The sequence below is a fragment of the Micrasema longulum genome, unplaced genomic scaffold (genome assembly GCF_059751315.1).
Source record: "Micrasema longulum isolate JH-2025_06_02 unplaced genomic scaffold, ASM5975131v1 h1tg000858l, whole genome shotgun sequence".
In the NCBI taxonomy this organism is placed as follows: Eukaryota; Metazoa; Arthropoda; class Insecta; order Trichoptera; family Brachycentridae; genus Micrasema; species Micrasema longulum.
Window position 1 is genome coordinate 71,574 of NW_028278050.1, and position 24,530 is coordinate 96,103.

Genomic DNA, 24,530 nt, shown 5'->3' on the forward strand with positions numbered 1-24,530 from the left:
ATATGTCAATTTTTATACTTTATTGAGATTTTTCCAAAATTTGGCCTTCAAGCATTCAGAACATTATTTTTTTTTCATTATTTTTTTATTATTTGTTGGTAGTCACAAACGTTAGAACTTCCCTCTAACTCGTGTTAAAAAATAAGAAAATACGCTTTAAAAAAAAAAAGTTAACGAACTAGAAAACTAACTTAGAATAGAATAAATTATTAAAACACTAGTTTTTTTTTTATATTTCAAGTTAAATTTGATCGTACAGCTTTTTTTTAAATATATTTTTTTTAAAGCGTAATATTTATTTTTTAATCCTAGTTTGAATGAAGCTTCGTCGTATTTTAATCACAATTATATTTTTTATGTTTGAAGCACTTACTTTGTGGAACATTATTATTAATTATTTAAATAAAATGACTTTGTTTTTACATAAAACCACTTATATTTTTATAATATGACAACCAACTAGTTTCACAAAAAAAGATACGCACTTGATTTTTTTTAAATATTGGAGATTAGAAAGGCTGTAAATAAAAATATATATATCATTAATAATCAAATAAATCTTGGTAATAGTCCTATTTAAAACATGTTCCCTCTCCCTAATTCCACACAAAACCCCCCTCTTTTCTCTACTTCCATAGCCACGCCCACTCTACCCAATTATAAAAATATAAGTGGTACATAAAAACAAAGTGATTTTATTTTAATATTTTAAACAAATGATGTAAGAACTTATATTTAACCACCAGTCTGAAGATGCCCATTAGAGGGTGAAAGCGTTAATTGGTCAAAATAAATAAGTGGAAGTGTACCAAGTATTTTTAAAATTATAACTTATTTGTAAATATAAGTCATTACAATGGAATTCCATCAAGAATTGTCAATAAATAATTTAAATGAAATATTAAACAAATGTTTATGACTACCAAGAAATAATTTTAAAAATACTAAAATAAATAAAAAAACTTAAATTTCTGAATGCTTGAAGGTCACATTTTGGAAAAATCTCAATACAATATAAAAATTGACATATCTCCCAAACTATAAAACTTTTGGCAAGGAAAGTAAGGTCCAATAATTAGCAAATGACCTCCTCTATATGCAAATTTGATATGGCGGGTTCAGTTCCAGTCACCCTGTATATATTCTTGATCAAAAAAATCATGAACCTCTAATTTCTGTCTGGAAAAAATCGCGTGCGTCGCGTAGTGCATTATTGGCTTCGAAACAAACAGGATGGCATTGCAAATATATTTAAAAGGGGTGTTTAAATTATGGAAACTTGATCAAAAGAGGAAAAGTTTTGTCAGATGCATAACAAAATAATGTTTATCATATTTATGACCCTTTTTACAAATTGAAAACTGAATTGATTCAAGGTTGGAAGAACGAAGAACGTATCTGGAATCTTGAGGACTTGTAAAGGTGACTTTTTCGTTGTAAACATATGTAATAGGGTACACCTTGAATTATGCAATCTGTTTGCTAATGAAATGGGATATGTTCAGCATAAAATAACGCCATGTTTCGTGTTCCTTAATTTAGTAGGCAGGACGTTGTCTCGACTTTCATATTGATAAGTCTTAATAATTCATATCTCTTATTTTTTAAATTTGTTGCAGCAGAAGGAAAACATTTTAGAGAAGTGAATATGGGAGTCTAGGCATTTACAGGGCTTATGACCTGTTATCAGCTGGTTTAAGTTTATTTTATTATTTTTTTTGTTTATTCAGAAAAAAATAGGTCTGTAATATTACCATATTACAACAGAGATGAAGAACATTTAAGAGAAGGTAATATAGAAGTCTAGGCATCTACAGGGCTTATGACCTGTCAATGGCTGGTTTAAGTGGCCATTTTACACACTGTGTAATATTTACCATTCTGCCTATATTTGAACATCTATATTCCTTCAATTCTTCCATCTGTTGATGTTTGTGAAGTTAAAGAGCTGAAACCTTTATTTATGCTGGTGAGATTCATCTAATTGAATTATTTCACCTACATACTAGGCAACGCCTGAAAAAGTTATTTTTTCAATTTCTATACTTCTTCATGGACCAGGTAATTTATCAACAATATTTTGACAGGTCATAAGCCCTGTAGATGCCTAGACTTCTATATTACCTTCTCTTAAATGTTCTTCATCTCTGTTGTAATATGTAATTATAAATAGCTCCCCAGGGAGTTGAATCCAGTCCTTGTCTACAAAAATTTGGACAAACTCAAAATATTGCTGTAATATTACAACTAAATACAATTTTATGTAAATGTAATACATATATTTACAATTATAACTTTCATACTCGTTCAGCTTGTATACAACGTGTCCCAAAATTCAACGATAAGCGGGCACCAGCGGGTTGACCTGCTCATGACTACTCAAGAAAAAATAAGAAAAAAAAAAATATATAAAAAATTTTAAAGCTTTTTATATTTTTAAAGTTTTCTTTTATATATATTGTATTAAGTATATATCATTTCGAATTCATTTTCATACCTTGTATTATGTTTATTTTGTAATTTTTTAAAACATTTTAATACCCTTTTAATTTGTAATGTATCATAATTTTTAGTCTGCTTTCTAAACAATGTTATAGGTAGTTTAAAATATAAAAACGTCTGTGAATAAATATTGTTATCTTCATGTCTCTAAATTAGTTTTTTTTAAAAAACACCTTGGGAATATTATATAAAATTATGTATAATGTGTTTTCAATTTAAATAAAAAATAAAAATAATATTTAATAGAAAAAAACAATTATTGCGTACCTACAAAATGGGGAGTGACGTCTTACAATAATGTGTTTATTTTATTTTTAATTAGTAAATATTTTCAGTATAACATATAAATTACACAAAAAAATACGGTGCTTTTAATCAGTGCTACACGCCTCACTCACTTAGTCGGCTTCGTGGTGCAGTGGTCATCGCGTTTGCCTACCATGCGAGAGGTCTTGAGTTCGATTCCCGATATGGTTGACATGAAATATTTATTTAAAAAGGTGTTTTTACACTAGCATATTTCATAATCCCTGGACTGGTACCTGAAGCGTAAGACTGATCATCTTACCTTAATGTAACAAAAATGATCAAGATACACTGCGATTATTATACCAATGCAGTGCCCTATGCACCATTAATTGCGGAAAGATAATGATGATGCCACACAAAAAACAATTATAAATATAACTTTTTATTTATTTCTTAAGTAAGTTGAATAGGGAAATATCACATACTACGAATACTGATAAAAATATATGAAATGGATTTAGGATAAATAATTATATTTTCAAAATCAATATTGATATTATGGATAAATGTTTTCATGTCAATTTAAAAAAATATTTTGTTTAAATACGTCACTAGAAAAACGCGAAGTGTTTGGCCTTGATAGTTGTGCCGTCAAGATCCGTGACAATGTCCTAAACAAATTTGAATAACTCCTGATTTGAATTCAACTATGCCGTGTTGTGTCCTTTTAAAGTGTAGAAATACTGCTAGGATCTTAAAGAAACAGGATGCAATCACATTTCATGTGTAATTAGCAAATGAATTTTGTTTTATATTTTGAGTTTCAAGTTCATTAATTCAATAACTCTTATTAAATGACTCTTTACTTATCTACTCTGTTGTGTCAATGAATGTTTCCGCGTACACAATACAATTTTAGAGAAATTAACAGATTGTTTTTTTTTACCTAACATTTGTGTTATGATTTTTTTAATCAAGCAACATTACGCTACGACCTCAAAAATGCGGGCAGCGAAAGTAGGGAATAGAGAAGGAATAAGGAAGTTTTTTCAATTTTTTTATTTGTTAATAGACTGTTAAACTAAGTCAAAATTATTTTTTTTTAATTTTTACATATCGTATTATCGGCGCTACGATTTTTTAAAGTTTTGTATTTCTGAAATAACTCCGCGTGTGACGTCAGAGGTTCATTCCCGCTTATTCTCATTCAGTTCTTCCTATTGGTCCAGAAGCGACAAGCAGACCGGAAATCTTCCATAGCTCTCAGATCATAGGTTGATCCACATGAACCAGTGACGTCATTTAAAGTAGTGCGTTTTTATCAAAATATTTTTTATTATTTTTTCTGTACATTTTCAAGAAACTTTGCCGTACAATTTAATGCTCTAATTTTTACCCCGCGTAAGAAAACATTTTTTGTATCCAATTTCCCGTAGGGCTGAAGTTCCTCGTTATTGGGCGGAGTTCGATGTATTTAAATGTGATTCTACGCTCCTTCTGGACTATTCATAATTCCATGTCTAGATCTAGAACCCAGATATTTTACACTCGGACAGTGGGTAATCACGTGTAATTAATATTTACTTCGAGTCATTATTGTACATATTTTTTCTTGTGAATTAGTACGGCTTAACGCATGCATACCCTAAAAATCCACAGTACGTTCGTGAATTTGTAAACAAATATAATTTTAAATGAATAAAAAAGCATGTTTCTAATCTAATTCCATAAGAGTTTGTCACTTGTCACAATGTTTTCATGTGCATGCACGTACGAAGTGCAACTGAACATGATTAAGTATGCCATCGTCCATCGTGTACTTCAAATGCAATATGCATTGATTGCAATGATGCAGTTCCAGACTTGACAAATATGATATACCTACACGTATAGCATGCGCTCTTAGCTAGTCTAAAAATAACTTAGTAAACAAAGCCAGAGTAACCGCAAACCAAGATCCTTACAATCACTGCTATTATGAATCATTTGACTGAATAATTGTAATCTTTAATGAGTCGGTTATTATTTTGTCCTGAAGACGGATCCATCGACCCAAAACCGGAGAGGTAAATTAATTATATGCGGTGAACCGAATACTTTACATACCGTTAAAATAAAGGTAGTCCCTGGACTGGTACCTGAAGCGTAGGCCTGATCATCTTACCTTCATGTAACAAAAATTATCAAGATACGCTACAATTGTTGTACCAATGCAATGCCTTATGCACCATTAGGTGCGGAAAGGGAATGATGATGATATAATAATAATAATAATAGTTATGGATAACTTATTTAGCGCCATTTTCGTAATATAATACCTCAAGTGATTATGTGAAGATATAAATTTAATTTTTAATTTAAGAAAAATAATGTACTTTTTCATATTACTACATGATGATATATTATTACATGATGACGAAAATACGGGTATATCAATATTACAATGAGGAAGTTCAGTGCCACGGGAAATTGGAAATATAAAATTTTTTCTTCCGCGCCGCAAAAATTAAGGCATTTAATCAAATCGTACGGCGAAGTTCCTCGAAAATGTACGGAAAAATTCATAAAAATTGACTACCTTGAATGACGTCACGAGTTCTTGAAAACCAACCAATGATAGTGTTGTGATAGATTTTCGTTATACGGGAAGCCAATTTCCCAATCAGCAAAACTCACCGGCTAAAACTTATTGCGAAACTTTAAAAAATCATAGCGCCTTTAATACAATACATAAAAATAAATATTTTTTTAACTTAATCTTTTAACAAATAAAAAAGAAAAAAAATCCTTTCAACTTTCTAAATATTGTTTTCAACGGAGGTCCCGTTGAACACCATAAATGGGGACACGTATTCAAAGGGTCCATTTTTTGTATGATTTGTTCCTGTGTTTGCTTTCATTTGCGTACACCGCGGCCTTCTTACTGCTCCGGGATTTGACTCTAATAAGACAGTAATATAAAACTATCAAGTCGAAAGGTTCAAAAGTTGTTCAGGTTCGATTAGGATGCCATGACCTATTTTACTGATTAGTCATTTTATTATTTTATGTACCTTCCAGGCGTGAGCGGTGGGTATAATCATCCGAGTCTATATCCATCTGTAGAGATGCCGACAAAAAATATGGTTTTCTTATTTTAGTTGGTATTAGACAGGTATATAATTAAATTATCACTTCGATTGATAGATTCTTTTCTATTTTATTTCGATCGCTCCGAGCAACAAAAATTGCGTTGTCCTTACAAAGGGCCAATTATGTTAGCATTTAAAAGTCGGCGACACCTTCTAGTATTCCAGTTAATTTAGTACCGTTAAACGTTAGTAGTGTTAAACGGAAGTACGATCAGCAAGTAATTCCGTAAACAATATTAATAATGATATCAAACGATTTTTATCTACATTTTTAAAAGCTATTTATAGAGTACTCGAGATCTCCACATTCGTCAGAATAGAAGGTTATTGGTCTCATTATGTTTAAGTTTATTAATTCCTGATCGAAACGATAGGCACAATTGAATCAATTATTTACTCAAATAATCGAGTGATTCACAACCAACCAACAAATAAAAGTTTTATTTATTTATTTTCCCATTCAAAATAAGAATATTTACGTTTTTATGGGGGCATTTTTAACGAGTTGTAACCTCATTATCATAAAATTGGAATCAAGTTGGGGTTGTGTTGGGATTTGGGTTCGAACCCCGGACCTCTGATCCTTGAGTCCGCGACACTAGCCACGGGACCACAGCCCAATTATATTTTATGAGAAATAGAATTGCAATATGCAAGTTAAGACTCTATAACAAAATATTTAAAAAAGTTAACATTGACATTTATCATGATAGAGCAAATGATTATAAAAAAATATTACTATATGTCTTAAATCAAATGCCTAATCCTTATTTTTGTGTTTGTAAATTAATTTTAGTCTATTTTATTACGTCTTATATGTTTTTATTTACTCTTTTCTTTTCTTAATAAAAATAAATAGTTTTTTATGTTTTTTTAACTCAGTTTTATTTCTTTAACTCAATCTTTATTCTTATCTTTCACTAAACTTAATCTTTATCATTACAATTGATTTTACACGCTTATTTTATATAATTTATGAAAGATGGTGGAGTTCTATAATTGAGAATATATATAAAGAACGTTAGTAATGCTTACTTTAAAAATGTATGTATTCTTGTTGAACTTCCAAATAAATAAATAAACAAATTTCAAAAAACATACATGTCTATAGTTTTACATACCTACCGCAAGATTTTAATGAATAATAATATTGGTTACCTAATTAATATAAAATGTCTATAATTACTTACTCAAATGAAAGAGTTATGTGGCTACCTAAAATTTTGATGAGTATTGCAGTATTATATTGAACGCAATTAAGTACGAAAATAATACGATTGTCTATTTTCAACCGGGTTGTAGTCCCGTGGTAGTATTGTGGACTTACAGACCAAAGGTCCCAGGTTCGAATCCCACTCTACAACAATTCGATTTCCATTTTCCAGCACAACTTATTTACAACTTGTAGGAAATGGTCTGAAAAGTTGAATATTTCAGTAAATAATAAGAACTCACGTATTCCTCTTTAAAAAAAAGTAATAAAACCAAAATTTATAATGAAGTTTTTTCAAAACGGCCAAACAAAAACAATGACTTTTTAAGGTATTTTTGATAAAAAAAATATACTTAAAATTTATAACTAAAATATAATTACTTTTCGACCGGCAGATTACGCCTCTTGAAATTTAGGCTAATCTTAGGTACATTGGTATTCATATAAAAAAAGTATTTACGTAAAATTTGTTAATGATTTTTTGCAACAGGAATTTTACTAAAGAATAAACTTAAATTCGTAAGTTAAAGTCATACTTTTAACAGTTTTTTTAGTTCAAACCCCTTTTTTTATCGATTTACATTTTTATTTAAAATATTTTAGTTGTGAATATTTCAACTAACCAAATTTTTGTATTTCGTATAGGCCATTCAACGCAATTAAAATTTGGCTAAAAACACGCTGTTGAAATTGAGAATTTACAATCCAAATGTAATTGTGAAAAAAAAAAAACAAAGAGTGTTAATCTTAAATGTTTTTTTATTTACATATTTTCCATCTGTTAATTTTAGTGAAGTTAAAGAACTGAAACCTTTATTAATGCGGGTGAGATTCAAATATGGCAGAATGGTGAATTTTACACCACCCAATGACTGATTGCAAGCCTTGTAAATGCCTAGACTTTTATATTTCATTTTCTTAAATGATCTCCATCTCTATTGTAATGCGTTAATCTTAATAAAACTCTCAAAGAGGTGAAAATAAAATCGGGGGAAATCCTACCCGCGTCTACGAACATTTGGATAAACTCAAAACATGAGTGAATACATTTTTTTTTTCAAAATCGGACAACTGGCAATGGTTTGAAAATGCCCTTATAAGCCGAACAATAAGGATCTTCTGCTCTACGGGAAATTTGACACTAAAAATGTTTTCTTACGCGTAGTAAAAATTAGAGGATTAAATTAAAAAATATTTTAACCTAGCCGGACCGAAGGGGGGATTCGAATCCCCCATAGACCGAGTTTGTCAATTTCACTGTATGTACATAAGCATTCGGCAAACTAAGGTAAATGAATAAAATACACAAATGAGTAAAATATGTGTACGCGAAAACATGAATAAATTAATGCACGGTCATAAACACTTCCAACGTTTTATTCTCCTGATGTCATATACAAGTAGGCGCTGGGGTCGTTTGGTCCCCCAGTTCGGATCATGTGTAATTTTTAAATGCTTAGTGAGAAAAAATATAAACGAACTACTTTGAACGACGTCACTAGTTCATATAAATCAACCAATAATAAGAGAGTTGTGAAAGATTTCCGGTTTACTTACCGTCAACGGAACAATCGGCAGAACTGAATGAAAATAAGTAAAAGAGAACTTGTGGCGTCACACGTGGAGTAATTTCAGAAACACAAAACTTTAAAAAATCATGGCGCTGATAATACGATACATAAAATTAAAAAAATATTTTTTTAGCTTAGTTTAACAGTATATTAATAAATAAATAAACCACTGAACTTCCTCATTGACAATCGTTTGCAAATGCCCTATTTGTAAGGAAAAAAATAAGTGTGTGATTTAATTTTAAGTTATAATATAATCGTGTAATCTTAAGAACGGTTTGTTTACTGATTTTACAACAAAAACTGTAAACAAAAATATGTTGATGATTTTCGTCAAGGCAGTTAGGTCGCCATGCTCACTATTCTAGTTAGTACAAGGTTCACATACACATGTTTACCGCATACCTCCTACCTACACACCTACACAGACCTAATTTAGGCAGTTAGACAGACTGTGTTGTTGATAGCAAAGTTGCCAGTTCAATGAATTACGTACGTGCAAAGGGCCACGTGAAACGGTGGAACCCGCACGTGTCCACTGGCTGTCTACCTGGCCCTGGAGCTCAATCACAGATGGCTATCGACATGCTAAAAAACGTGCTAAGTATTTGAGCGATCACCACGAACAATCATGAACACGCTGAAGTTAAAGCGGTCGCGTTGCAAAACGAAATTCAACTTCGGTCAGTTCAAGAGGATTGGTTGAATCTCGCACAGGAACTTATCTATGGCGTTTTGCAACGCGACCGCTTTAACTTCAGCGTGTTCATGATTGTTCGTGGTGATCGCTCAAATACTTAGCACGTTTTTTAGCATGTCGATAGCCATCTGTGATTGAGCTCCTGGGCTCCGATCGTAATGGGAAGTTGACAAGAGTTATCTTCAATAAGTTGTCCACAAAGTAAAAGAGAATTTGCTTCATGAAAAAATATTTTTTACCATTTTTAAACATGTATTTTCCGATGAAAATACCCTCAAAATTTCATACAAAAATGCTCTAAGCAAATATATAACCCTCGAGGGTCACACTTAGGTCCGTTGCTCTATAATGCGTACCTTTATGATATACAGGGTGTTCTTTAAACCCTGTCACATCCGAAACCACGATGATCAGTATGGCCAAGAAGACATATTAGCATATTCAAAAAAATATTTAGAACGCAGAATTTTTTTAAAAATAAAATATTTAAAAAAACAAATAGTTGCTTACTTCTGCAGGGGAGAAGTGTGGGGAACGTGTCCATGTGGTTGATGGTGTATCAGACTCCCCCCTCCCCTCTCCTCCCTTGCAGAAGTACGCAACCATTTGTTTTTTTTAATATTTTATTTTTGTAAATTTTATTCGTTCTAAAAATTTATTTTAATGTGCTAATATGTCTTCTTGCTCATACTGATCATCCTGGTTTCGGATGTGACAGGGTTTAAAGAACACCCTGTATACGCAGTCGTCCATAAATTAAATTTCTTAAGGCTGTAGTCGGGTAAAACGCACGCAAAAGAGGAAATCATACGATTTTGCCATTTTAAAACAAATGTTTTTTTTAACCGCGCAATAATAAAAAAATAAAAAGACACGAATTAGACATAAACAATATTTTTTAAGGGTATTTCTGTTAAAAATATGCTTATAGTTTTATGTTACTAAAATATAATTACTTTCAGACCGGCAGATTACGCCATTTCAAATTTAGAATAAACTTAGGTATCTGGGATACTGAGGTATCATTCTATTACATAACAACGATAATATCTACATATTACCGGTGTATTGCTTAATAATAATAATGTTTCTACTTTCTTCGCGATCGTGTGAATGAACATGCATGCAGTGTGTGCATGTGTGGACGCGAAAGTCTAGACGGCGCAGACGAACGACGAACGCACGTGTGTTAATGAGAAAGTAAGAGAGGAGAGACCAGCGCCAGCGTGACCAAGAGAACGTAGACGCATAGTGACGAAAAGGTGCGTTGTGCAAGGACTGCGGGTACGGAATACTTTGGAATAATTTCACGCAGAGAGCCATCGGTTAACTAAAAAAAATAACAATGTTTGAGTATGTCCAAATGCTTGCAGGCTGGCTGGATTTCCTCCCTAGGGAGTTATTCATATTTAAATTTATTTCAACAGAGAGGGAAATACCACATTGTAAAACGAGGCTCGCACAGAGACTTGCATATTTTACAGGCCCAAAATTTAAAATTATTTTTTTATTGATATTTCATCGATTCCAAACTTTCAAAATTTTACTTCTTTTAAAAAGCATGCACTATCCTGGATTCAAACTAAAGATATGAACTCTTTTTGTTTATGATTTATTTTGTAGCGCTTTAATAATAAGGAATATTTTTGTGTTTTTTAAAAATATTTTTTATTTCCTTTTTTAATTAGTACAAAAAAATACCATGTTATCTTTTACAGAATATTTTATTTTTTCTTTCATAAGAAACATAACATAAGTTACACAAAAATATTATAACTGTCCATTATTTATTATGGGAGCAAAAATTCAATAACATTTTCTTGTATACCCACGAACAGGACATGCCTTTGTGGGATTTTTTTGTTTACTATTAATATGTATTTCATTGCTTTGTTATTATGCTTTATTTTTTTAATACTCTGTATCACTTATGTTTATTGTAAAAAAACAAAAAAAAAATATTTAAAAAAATAATTTTAAAAAAACATTTTTGAGAAGGGAATATGGAAGTCTAGGCGTTTACAGGGTTGGGAATGTTACACAGTGTGTAAAGTGGCCACTTAAACCAGCCAATGGCAGGTCATAAGCCCTGTAAATGCCTAGACTGCCATATTCCTTTCTCAAAAATGTTTTCCCTCTCTGTTGAAATAAATTTAAAAGAAATAAATTGAGCTTGAATGCAAAAAAGACTCACTACCTTTTATTTGGAAAGAAGAGCAATGAATCTATTGATGTCTTTATTGGCGATGATCATTCTAAATACAACTCTCGACTCAATGCACAGTAACATAAAGCACGCTATAAATAGAGAGTACAGTACTCGATCAAAAAATAATATCTATTTTGGATCTGTGAAGTCTACGAAATTTGCTACTATAGTCCTTAAAATATAGCTTGATTGACAGTTGTCAGAAAAAGTGAGGATATAACTGTGTAGTAACGTCTAAGAAGTGATTTATATTGGCAAACAAAAAATCATTCGTATCTGGCATGTTAGTTAATTTTTTTAATACAATGCTTGACATATAAATAAAGAAGAACTATCATAGAACAACCGCTGACGGCGCACGCAGAGTTATTTCAGAAACACAAAATTTTAAAAAATCATAGCGCTGATAATACGATGTATATTTTTTTTTTCAAAAATGGTATAGTTTAATACTCTATAAACAAATGTTTTTTTTTTTAAAAAAGACAGTGAATTTCCTCATTATAAACACCTCACTCCCACCAAGTCTACTATATATATATATATATATATATATATATATATCTACTTTCCTTTATAAAAAAATTCTATGTATAAATATGTCCTCAAAAATGCCCATTGGGCGTATTTATTAATATTTAAATAAATACCATCTACATCTACATATTAAAGGATGAGGAATGTGGAATCAGATAATAAGTTTTGAAGGAGAGTGAAAGAGGAACCAAGGGAAAAAAGGGATGAAAATCTATATTTTAAAAAACAATAAAATACAGGAAATTCGGGATTCTGAGGATATATAGTAATGTTTCGGGCGTTTCTTGAAGTTGGCTAGAGAAAGAACATTTTTTATATGAAGAGGTAGCTCATTCCAAAGTCTAGCACCTTCAAGAGAAAAGGAATAGCTGAAAAATGATGTGGTATCTCGAGGAATGGAAAGTGCTCTTTCCTGAGAAGAGCGAAGCAAAAGACCATGATCAGACAGGTAAATGAAATTATCGTGAAGATATTTTGGAGCGCAAGGGTTGTGAAGAATATTATAAAGAAGTTTTGAGAGAGATTGAAAGTTTATGCGCTGATAAAAATGAAGCCACTTGAGTTATGAGCGAAGGGGTGATACATGGTCATACTTTTTGAGATTGAAAATAAAGCGGATGCTTGATTCTGCAAACGCTCTAGACGATCTATGAGTTCTGTGTTGGCGTCAAGATGGCAAAAATTAGCAAAGAACATAGAAGACTTTTGGCATCATGGGACTTATGTTAATAAATAAATAAATAACAAAGTTTGTACAGCTCTACACTCTAATATTCCAATCTACCTACAAAAATTCATTAATCAAAACAAAAATAAAACAAAAATGACTACGAAAAACTTCGAATTAGTAAAATCAATAGGTAATACTTGTGTATACAATTTTTTGTTTGACATATGGATTTTACTCTTAGAGTATTTTATCACAAATGCATTTTCTCGTTACTGAGAAATCTTCTTAAAACATATATAATTAACATTTTACAACAGAGATGAAGAACATTTAAGAGAAGGTAATTTTTTTACATTTTACATTTACATTTTTTTTTGCACCACAACAGGCCAGGAGGCCTAATTGCAGTGGTGAATTACATCACAGAGCACCCAGGCTTGAGAAAAATCACATTTTTAATTTTTGTGTTCTCACCGGGAATCGAACCCGGAACCTTCCGTGCGTGAGTCAAGCGTCTTGACCACTACACCACGGAGGGCTAAAATAGAAGTCTAGGCATCTACAGGGCTTATGACCTGTCAATGGCTGGTTTAAGTGGCCACTTTACACACTGTGTAACATTCTAGACTATATTACCTTCTCTTAAATGTTCTTCATCTCTGTTGTAAAATGTTAATATAAACAGCTCCCCAGGGAGTTGAATCCAGTCCTTGTCTACAAAAATTTGGACCAACTCAAAATATTGTTGACATATATAATTGTTTTAAATGTGTAGTTCCTATGTTCTGATTTTTTCTTTCGAATTTTTTCTTTATTTTCAAGTATTTACCATTCCATAAATAGGCCCCACGAAGCTACAGGGCGATCCAGAATGGCTTCTAAAGAACATAGAGTAAAGATTTACCCCCCTGCTACGAACACCCTGTCGAACAAAAAAATCAAATATTTCAAATGTCTTAAAAATTAACTTTTAACGGTTTTTCTGTGATATACAGATTTTTTCAATGGTGAATAAATTCAAGAATATAAATAATATTTATTGTGAATGAAATTTGAATGTGAAATATTTAAATTTTCATAAATACGAGTAATATTACTGCATTTTTTTATTCTCGTGTACATTCGAAATTATTTAACTTCAAATTACTTAATAACTATGTAACCTGTGTACATAACTGTGTAAGTTTCTCTCCAGACACAAGAGTCCTTAAAATATAGCTTGATTAGAATGACAGTTGTCAGAAAACACTGTATATTGTATAAACACTAGATACTGTATATTAAACATTGTATCTTGCCCTAGTGCGTAGTCAACTCGAGTATAACTCAGTTATATGGTCACCGTATTACAGGTTAAGTACATCGAAAGAGTTCAGCATAAATGTTTGCGTTTTATCAATTATAAATTAAGTATACCGATTGAATACATGAATAACACACACTTAAATGATCATTTATGTGATCACAAATGTGCGAGTGCCTGGTCGAGTTACCCGATGTAATACTCTGTTCTACTGCGGTCCATCATCGACCAATTACAGCGCAAATTCACCAGTAATACGGATGCATGTACTCGCGAACCAATATGCTAACAACATCGATGTCTTTAACGTGAGTCTTGTAAATTTTAAATATCAATGTATATTTATTTATTTATTTATTTTGTTCATTGACGCCCAAAAGGCATTTACAAAAAATAAAAATGAAATACATGCTAACATACTAAATAATATACAGAATATACAGAAAAAAATTGTGAAATAAGTTAAAAAGGACATGATAATAATGATCTCCTGTACAAAACAATCAAAACTTTGCCTGTTCGAGGACTACTGTGGCTTTGCATCATTTTGGAACAATTTAATAGTAATACATTCAAGTTTCCTCTCAAACATAACCATAATACACGCTTCACGTCTAATGATGGCTTGGTAGTACCAAAAGTATGTAATAAATATGGAAATAGAACTCTCAAATATTTAGTACCTAGAATTTTTAATTTATTACCAAAAGAACTTAAATTTAACTCACATTGTAACAAGAGCAAAATAAGAGAGTGGCTACTCGATCAAGAGTTTATATATGAATAGTAGCTTAGGTGTAAATATTTTATTTTTTCATGTATTTTCTTGTATATAAAAAATAAATTTATATATTATTATTTGTATAAACATGTTTATTCTGATCTTTCCGGCTTTTAATTTTGATATGTTATTCATTGTTTTTATAAATGTAAATAATATTATTAAGTCAGTATAAATATAATCTTCACCAACAAGCTACAAAAAGTGGCTTGGTGGGATTTTAGTTTTAGTAAAAATATAACAAGTGAAATTTTTTTAAATTGTAAAAATGTATAATTATGCTATTAAATCAAATATAAAAAAAAAAAAAAAAAAAAGTTTTATAAAGTAAAAAAAAAAAAAAAATAATAACAAAGGTATGCAAGAAAAAACAGTAAGCATATAAACAAAAAATTCACAGCTTATGACATAAATTCTGTAAAGCAAACAATAAATAAAGTGTTGCGGTAAGCAAGAAAGACACTTTTAAGTTAAATTAATAAACAAGCAAACATATATTATCACGAAAAAATAAGAAATAAAAATATGTATCTATGAAATGCGTATTTGCCAATACTACAATGCAATTTGATATAATAGTAAAAAATAAAAAAACAAGTATAAGGTAATAAAAATAAACAAGTAAGTATTTTTTTTTAATTTATGAAATTGAATTGTCAATAATAGTTTGACGAGCAGCTACAAATAAACTTGATATTGTGGACTTATAAGATGGTAAAGAATTGGACAGCCGTTCCATAAGTGTTACCTAACTTATGCAGTCTCGGTATCAATGAATTATTTTGTTGGTTGGAAGAAGTACTGGAGCAATGAAACAATACTCCTAGTGTTGACAGCAGGTACTCTAAAATTAATCAATTCAAGTATTTTTGATGCGTCAAAAAAAGAGTTTACAATTTTATACAGTACAATGAGATCATTAATAGTTCTTCTTTCAGAAAGTGTTGTTAGGTTCATATGTTCCATATAAAATATAACTTAATATTCTGTTCATATTGTATTTTTTAACATTATGTACCTAGCTGGTTTAAATCTTTAACTGCATTTCTTTAGCTTCTTTTTTTTTAAACCAACTTAACTTCTAAACAAAGTTCTATATTTTATCATTTACATTGTATTGTTTTAAATTTAAGTTGTTATGAGTATATACTCATCTTCTTTTTTTTTATACCAACTTTACTTCTAAACACTGTTCTATCTTTTGTTGCTTTATATTATATTTTTTTAATTTAATGTTGTTTATATGCTCATATTTTATATAACTTTCATGTATGTGAAAGCCTTATAGGCGTGAAAAATTAATAAAATAAAATAAAACCAAAAGTTACGACATACCTTTGTAGTAACGTCTAAGGAGTGATTTATACTGACACACGAAAAATCATTCGTATCTGGCATGTCAATTTATTTTTTTATACAATGATTGACATATAAATCAACATAATCATTTAAAATCAGCTTTAAAACTAAAATAAACCTAATTATTAACGACGTTCTTACAAGGTTACGTCATTTTGCAAAAATGTCAGAGATGGGACAAATTGATCAATGTAAATCGATTGAATAAAAAATACTTAATTTATTGTTGTTCATGAATGAAAGTATATGATGTTTACTTTTTAGTAAATAATTGTCTGAAACACTTAATAATAGGCTTGTGTTAGGGTTTTTATATTTTAATTAAGTATTAGGTTGCGTAAAATCACTAATACAAATGACTTAACTTATAATCACTAATAAATTTATGTACATAATTACTAATAAATTACAACAGAGATGAAGAACATTTAAGAGAAGGTAATATAGAAGTCCAGGCATCTACAGGGCTTATGACCTGTCAATGGCTGGTTTAAGTGGCCACTTTACACACTGTGTAACATGCACCATTCTGCCTATATTTGAACATCTATATTAATTCAATTCTTTCATCTGTTGATGTTTGTGAAGTTAAGGAGCTGAAACCTTTATTTATGCGGGTGAGATTCATCAAATTGAATTATTTCACCTACACCATTTAAACCGGCCATTGACAGGTCATAAGCCCTGTAGATGCCTGGACTTCTATATTACCTTTTCTTAAATGTTCTTCATCTCTGTTGTAATATGTTAATATAAACAGCTCCCCAGGGAGTTGAACCCAGTCCTTGTCTACAAAAATTTGGACAAACTCAAAATATTGTAGACTAATAAATTATTTAAATCACTAGTATAAATTGTTTTCAGGCGTTGCCTAGTATGTAAAATAATTCAGTCAGATGAATCTCTTCGCGACAAAAAAAGGTTTCAGCTCTTTAACTTTACTTAAATCAACAGATGGACGAATCGAAGAAATATGTATGTTCAAACATAGGCAAAATGGTGAATGTGTGTTAAGTGGCCACTTAAACCGGCCAATGACAGGTCATATGTAAATGTGTTGTAAATGCCTGGACTTCCATATTGCCTTATTTAAGGTATTTTCCATCCCTGTTGTAATTTGTTAATCTTAATGACTCCCGAGGGGGTGAAATCCAGTCTTTTGTCTACAAACATTTGGACAAACTCAGATAGTGTAATATAAATGTAATTTACAGAAAATAACCTTCAGAAGTGTTTACTATAATACTGTTTCAATACTTTACCTTGATTCAAAAACACATCTGACGATATTTCTCAATAAATATCGATAAACAAATAAAACCACTTACTCGTACTACTACGATAGGTACAAACTGACATTGTTTTGTGTATGTTTAAACATTTGTAAACAAGCAAAGGATTTATTCCACTATAGTACGACTTTTCTATTAACAACGGTATTTTTAGGGCGGGCACATTTTTGTATTGCAATGACTGCATTTGATCCTTTCAGCTTTGACTAGCGGACCCGACAGACGTTGTCCTGCCGGAACGTTGGCTTGCCTGCTATTAGCTTGGAAAAATACTTTTCATTGGTAAGTAGGTATCTAGGTTCTTGTTTACGATTGAATTCCAAAACTAAAAATTATTATTATTTAAATATTAAATTTCAGTTTCTTTTTGCAAATGACAAACTCGGCTCTTCTCACAACGGGGGTGCACTTTATACATGAATGCGATTTTCTAAAATGTATTGAATGTCAGTTATTATTATTTAAGTTTTACCGAAAATCCAGTAAAAGGAAGTAAACGGGAAAAAATTATAATGAATGTAAGGAAAAAATCTGATTGGGATTCATAAAAAGCGTATGTTGTTTGTAAACATGCAAAAACTAAACATATTACAACAGAGATGAAGAACATTTAAGAGAAGATAATATAGAAGTCCAGGCATCTACAGGGCTTATGACCTGTCAATGGCTGGTTTAAGTGGCCACTTTACACACTGTGTAACATTCGCCATTCTGCCCATATTTAAACATCTATATTCCTTCAATTCTTAATGTTTAAATATAGGCAGAATGGTGAATGTTACACAGTGGGTAAAGTGGCCACTTAAACCAGCCATTGACAGGTCATAAACCCTGTAGATGCCTGGACTTCCATATTACCTTCTCTTAAATGTTCTTCATCTCTGTTGTCAAATATTGATCCAGTCCTGTTGAATCCAGTCCTTGTCTACAAAAATTTGGACAAACTCAAAATATTGTGCAAAAACTAACTTATTTTTAAAGACAAAAAACAAAATCCTTAAATTTTTTTGTACATGTTTCTCGTCGAATGCAACCCTTGTAGGTCGATGAAAAAAAGATTAATTAAATGAAAGATTAATTAATTAAATTAGATTAATAATTAAACATTTTAATATATACGAACTCGCGCAGCGCAAATATCTACATTTCGCTGAAAACCGCACGTAAATCGGTTAAGCCGTTTGGGAGTAGATCAGTGACAGAACACGTACAGAATAATTATATATTGGATTAAGTATACAACGGTTTAAACGAGCACTAAATAAATAGTCCAAATCTTGTCTTGATGTCCCTTATGATTGTCAATGCTTCTTTTTATTTAAAAAAAAAGTTTTTAATTATTTTTTTATTGTAATATTAAAACCCTTTAAATTGTATAAATGGACAATGTCCGTTAATAAATAAAAATGAACAACTCCCTAGGGAGAAAATCCAGCTAGTCTGCAAGCACTTGGACATACTCAAAACATTGTCGAATTATTTATAGTGTTGTTTTGTTGTTGTGACAACCAGCAACAGTTTTCCGGTTTCCGGGGTAGCCATGTTTTTCGACGTTTAACGCGTACAAATAATATAAAGATATTCCTCCGCACTGCCGACGCCGCTCGGCGCTCGGAATGTACCACGGTTACCCGTTAATTATAACCGCGAGGCATTTTATTAGCCGAAATAGTCATTATTTTAAAAATTTAACATCGAATTGTATAGTGGTGGCCTTCAATGCTCAAAACTAAAAGTAATAAAAATTGAACGCTAGATAATTATTGATACACAATACTGAGATATAGCGAGAAAATAAATGGTTCTATTTATGTATTTACTTAAAGACAGTTTATTTTACATTATTTGAGACATAAGTCCCAACTCCATGGGAATAAAAGTCCTGTTTTGAGTTGAGACGAGCGATTAGTTGACACAGACACGAGTATATCATCACAAATATTTTATAGGATTTGAAACACAATAATAACAATAAAAAACAAACATAACATAAGGCACATCAATGTGGTAAACAGTAAACCCAAACATTCGGAAAATCATCAAGGAGTTTCCCACTAAGGAAAATCCAGTTCTTAACTCCTCTCCTGAAAATGGTTTTAGTCCTTGAGAGCTCAATACGCTCTCCCAAAATATTGAACACTCTTGATGCGATAAAGGAGAGTTGTCTCTAAAAGTCGTCCGGGTTTTGGGTATGAATAAAGATGAAGGGAGCGAGGTCTGTATGCAAAGACAGAGTGATATGGAGTTCTATCCTCTCTGCCTACTCTTATGGGGAAACGGCGAGATGGTTAGTTTGTTTGAAAATGCATAAAATAGCCAGGGCCCCGATTAAAATGGAAAGTTAACACTTTGTATCCCGGAGCCGTGTAAACACGTGATTATATAACCATAATCTAAAAAAGTGTATTTTATTGACATCTAGTGACTTTTATTAATACTTTTTCGCTGCTGGTAAACCACGTGAAAACACGGGACCGGGACACTACACATGGTTATTATAATTACGTGTTTACACGACTCCGGGATACAAAGCCCAAAAAATGGAGTGAGGCCCTGTATATGTGCGAACATTGCAATGCGCAATGTGGCTCTCCATGAAGTCCAATGTTGGCAAAACTATCATACAAAAATGACTTATTTAATTGTTTCAAAAAAATATGAGAAGTTTGAATTGATTTAACCCAGTATTTTTTATAACTATGACACTTTTAAGAAACCCTTCACAAAGTATGAAATTTCACAAAAATGGGCCGGGCACAGGGTAAATTCTATGTGTATTTGGCCGGCGCTCAAAGTGTTAACAAAGTTATCTTCGATTGTTTATAAAGAAAAATCGATATTTGTGTACGAAAATAAGTGTATTTGCACGAACATTTTAAGTATCTTCATCGGTAAGCTATATTTGAACATATTTAGAAGGAAAAATGTATGTCTATTCTGCTTTTCATCCAGAAAACTGAATGAGGAAGTTCAGTAGTTTTTTAAAAAAAAAATATTTGTTAATAGACTGTTAAACTAAGTAAAAAAAAAATTAAATTTTTATACATCGTATTATCGGCGTTACGATTTTTCAAAGTTTTGTATTTCTGAAATAACTCCGCGTGTAACGTCAGAGGTTCATTTCCGCTTATTCTCATTCAGTTCTTCCCATTGGTCCAGAAGCGACAAGCAGACCGGAAATCTTCCATAGCTCTCAGATCATAGGTTGATTCGCGTGAACCAGTGACGTCATTAAAAATAGTGCGTTTTTATCAAAATATTTTTTATTATTTTTTCTGTACATTTTCAAGAAACTTTGCAGTAAAATTTAATGCTCTAATTTTTACCCCGCGTAAGAAAAAAAAATTGTATCCAATTTCCCGTAGGGCTGAAGTTCCTCATTTTACTTTGTAGATAAATGTTAACTTTCTATTGTAATCGGGCCCTGGGCTTGGAGGGTGAAAGCTATTCAAGGAGACCCGTCACAATAGATCTTCACAGGTCGCAGTGACGTCAGGAGCTTAAACTATAGCACTGACCCCCACCTCTTAGATTAAGAAGAAGAATAAGCAGGAAAATGCATGATGCAACAGTTTGTTGTTGTTTACGTCGGCCATTTTGAAAGTGTTGTTTTCATGACCCAGAAACGAACTGGCGCGTCACGTCTCGAGTCTACCAAACATTAGCGGCAGGGCCAAGTTTGTTTACGTTGTGTAAGGTCCATCGACCTCCAGATTCCATAACAAAATAGGTAGGCAACAGACTTCTCCACGTATCTTCACGTGGATTAGAGTAAAAAAAACTATCACTTCAGTGGAACTTGGTTATTACGAGGAAGATGGGACCACTTGAATTTGCTCGTTATAAGCGTTACTCGTTATTTCAGAGAAAGGTTTTTCTATACAATCGCTTTTGCACATTGTCACTAAGTAAATACATATGTGTACATATAATTCATACAGAATTTTTTTACAGTGGTTAAGTTGAAACTGATCTGGTCTAGAACTCATTTGATATCACCCACTTGTAATGTTTATTGTGTATTAAAATAAGCATAGAACATTAAAAATCTAAAAAAAAAAACCAAAACAAGCATGTCATTCATAAACTACAAAAGCAGCTGTAAATTGTAACAATGCGCCGAACCGGCACTTGCTTAGTTCACAAAGCTTGGATTTTTTTAAAACCATGTGTGTCCATTTTTCAATATTGTCTATCATAAACATAATCAGATCCCAACGCCCGGCAGTATTTATCTTTTACGTTAGCCGACAGTTTGGATTTTATTACTTTGGTTCTTATTTCGAGAAAGATGTTTTTAACAATTGAAGATTTTTTGTGTATTTTTTGACAATATTTTTGCTCGGTACGTCCAAGAAGTAGCTCGTTATAACAGTGAATAATTGTATGGAGAAAACCATGAACTAAAATGACAACTAATGTTTTCCCGTTACATCCGAAATCTCGCTATTTCAGTGATCGTTTTAACCGAGTTCGACTGTATTTATTTATATTTAAATAAGCATGTTTTTTATTTGATATTTAAATAATAATAATAATTATGGCTTACTTATATAGCGCCATTTTCGTAATATAATACCTCAAGGGCGCTTTACAAAGTGATTATATAAAGATATTGTGTTCATTTTAATAATAATTAATGCAGTGTTATTAAAATGCACAGTACCAATTATATTGGAAAAAATGTGCGTGCACACTTATGGATAAATAATAAAGATAGCACATTTTGTTAAAATTTAATATGGCTTTCTTTTAAAAAAACATCTTTATATTGAAATGCGTTTGTGTGAGTTTTGCGATCGCGCCAGCTTTAGTTAAACAACCAGGGCCTCGATTATGATGAGAAGTTAAAATTTATCTTCAATTTTATCTACAAAGTAAAATTAAGTTTTCTGTATGAAAAATAGAATATATCTACAATTTCTAAACATGTTCAATACCGGTTACCGACAAAGATACTATGAATTTTCATACAAATATATACACCATCGTACATAAATATCGATATTAGTTTTTACCGTCTCAGTATACCGATGAAGATAGCCGTTCATAATCGCGGCCCAATACAGTGTAGAACTGTTATATAATATGAGCTATATGTTAAACGTAACAGCGAACTAAAAAGCTCTAAAACTAAACTAATTTTCTCATTAATTTTTATGCCTTTTATTTCATTGGGTGTTTTATTTAAAGCGTATTTTAATGAACTCGTAATGTTTCAATTGATTTTTAGATGACTTTTAGCTTAAAGGTCACTAAAAAATAATAATACTGTTACCATCGTAACTTTTTGCCTATTAAAAGGATTTTACTAAAAATATTAAATTTTTAAAAACTTAACGATAGAAGAAAAATTACAGAACATTTAAATTTCTTCAAAATTGTAAATTCAATATAGGATTGCCCTGAACTATTATGTCTCATAAATTTCAGGGTGCCTGGAAGAATGACTAGACAGGTGCCACCGTTTTGTAGCAACAATTCACGGACAGTGTATACTTGTAATGCCGTATTAAATAGACTTCATGAACTCGGCAATGGTTATTCCCACGTATCTGATATATTTAGTGTAGGGTATTGTTTCTATAGAACAAACCTTTCGAACTTTTTCAAATATGGTGAATGGTAATTATATTTATTTATTCATGCATTTTATAATATAAACAGTTTTTTGTTCACTTTTCCCAGCTGTATGAAACAGTACTTATGATTTTGTTGATTTATTACTGTAGAATGTTTTATTTTTTAAACTTTCTACTGAATTTTTAGGTTAATTTTTTAAATATAAATATTGTATAATTTTTAGGTTTAATTTTTTTTTATAAATCTTGGGTATAAGGAAATTTATGTTTAAAAAAAATATATATATTAAGCCAAATATGATGTTAATAATTGGCAGTTTTGCCGTTTATGTCAATAAAATAGATAAAATAAATAAAATAAATAAAATAAATAAAAAAAATAAAAAAATATATAAAAAAATTAAATAAAATGAATAAAATAAATAAAATGAATACAATGAATACAATGAATAAAATGAATAAAATGAATAAAATGAATAAAATGAATAAAATGAATAAAATGAATAAAATGAATAAAATGAATAAAATGAATAAAATGAATAAAATGAATAAAATGAATAAAATGAATAAAATGAATAAAATGAATAAAATGAATAAAATAAGTAAAAAATATTTAAAAAATATAAAAAAATTAAATAAAATGAATACAATGAATACAATGAATAAAGTGAATAAAATGAATAAAATGAATAAAATGAATAAAATGAATAAAATGAATAAAATGAATAAAATGAATAAAATGAATAAAATGAATAAAATGAATAAAATGAATAAAATGAATAAAATGAATAAAATGAATAAAATAAAATAATTCCATAAAAAACTTGAAAAGACCCCAATGTATGCACTACTGCGCATTAAGAAACATAAAAAATATTATGTTATGATACAAGTAAGTACATTAAAAACAACTCCAATACATATTTCACTAAATTTATCATTTTGTATGGAGCGTATTCACGTTGGGGTCAAATGAAATAACTACAGAACAGCACCTTAATTGAGTCTCAGTATTTGTGAAAACTATCTGTCATGTTTTCGTAAGCGGAGGCGGCAACTTTAGATGCTGTCTGTCGTACTAATTCGACCCCAGTCGTATCCGGCGTAATCAAATGTCGCAGGGTATCATTTATTAAGTAGTATGATAAAAAAATACTTATATTGGCATCAGTTCATCCGCAGATATTTCAACACAAGTTTTAATCACGTTGTCCGCATATGCAAAATAATCTGATTCCCGATTTGAATAGCAGATTGATTTTAATATTTATTGGTTAATCAATTAATGTACGGTATACAAAACTGAAAAAATATTTTGAAAAACGCAAAAGTAAAAAAAAAAAATCTGATTATTTTATTAACCCTTGTGTGGCTGTGATGTCACACTAGTCGACAAAGGACACAAGACTTGATATATCTCTCTTATTTAAA

The 24,530-nt window shown here is 30.8% G+C and overlaps 1 protein-coding gene across 2 annotated transcripts in view; it reads right to left on the reverse strand.

Annotated features, from left to right (window-relative positions):
• The window catches only part of CBP (sarcoplasmic calcium-binding protein), a 72,813-nt gene that overhangs the window by 32,518 nt on the left and 15,765 nt on the right, over positions 1–24,530 (reverse strand). Inside the window, exon 2 of one of the 2 annotated variants that reach the window (XM_088231172.1) lies at positions 13,612–13,704. The exons of the other annotated variant lie outside the window; for it this stretch is intronic. Coding sequence (XP_088087298.1) covers positions 13,612–13,704 — 93 coding nt within the window. The remainder of the gene's footprint in view (positions 1–13,611; positions 13,705–24,530) is intronic. 2 annotated transcript variants of the gene reach the window in all.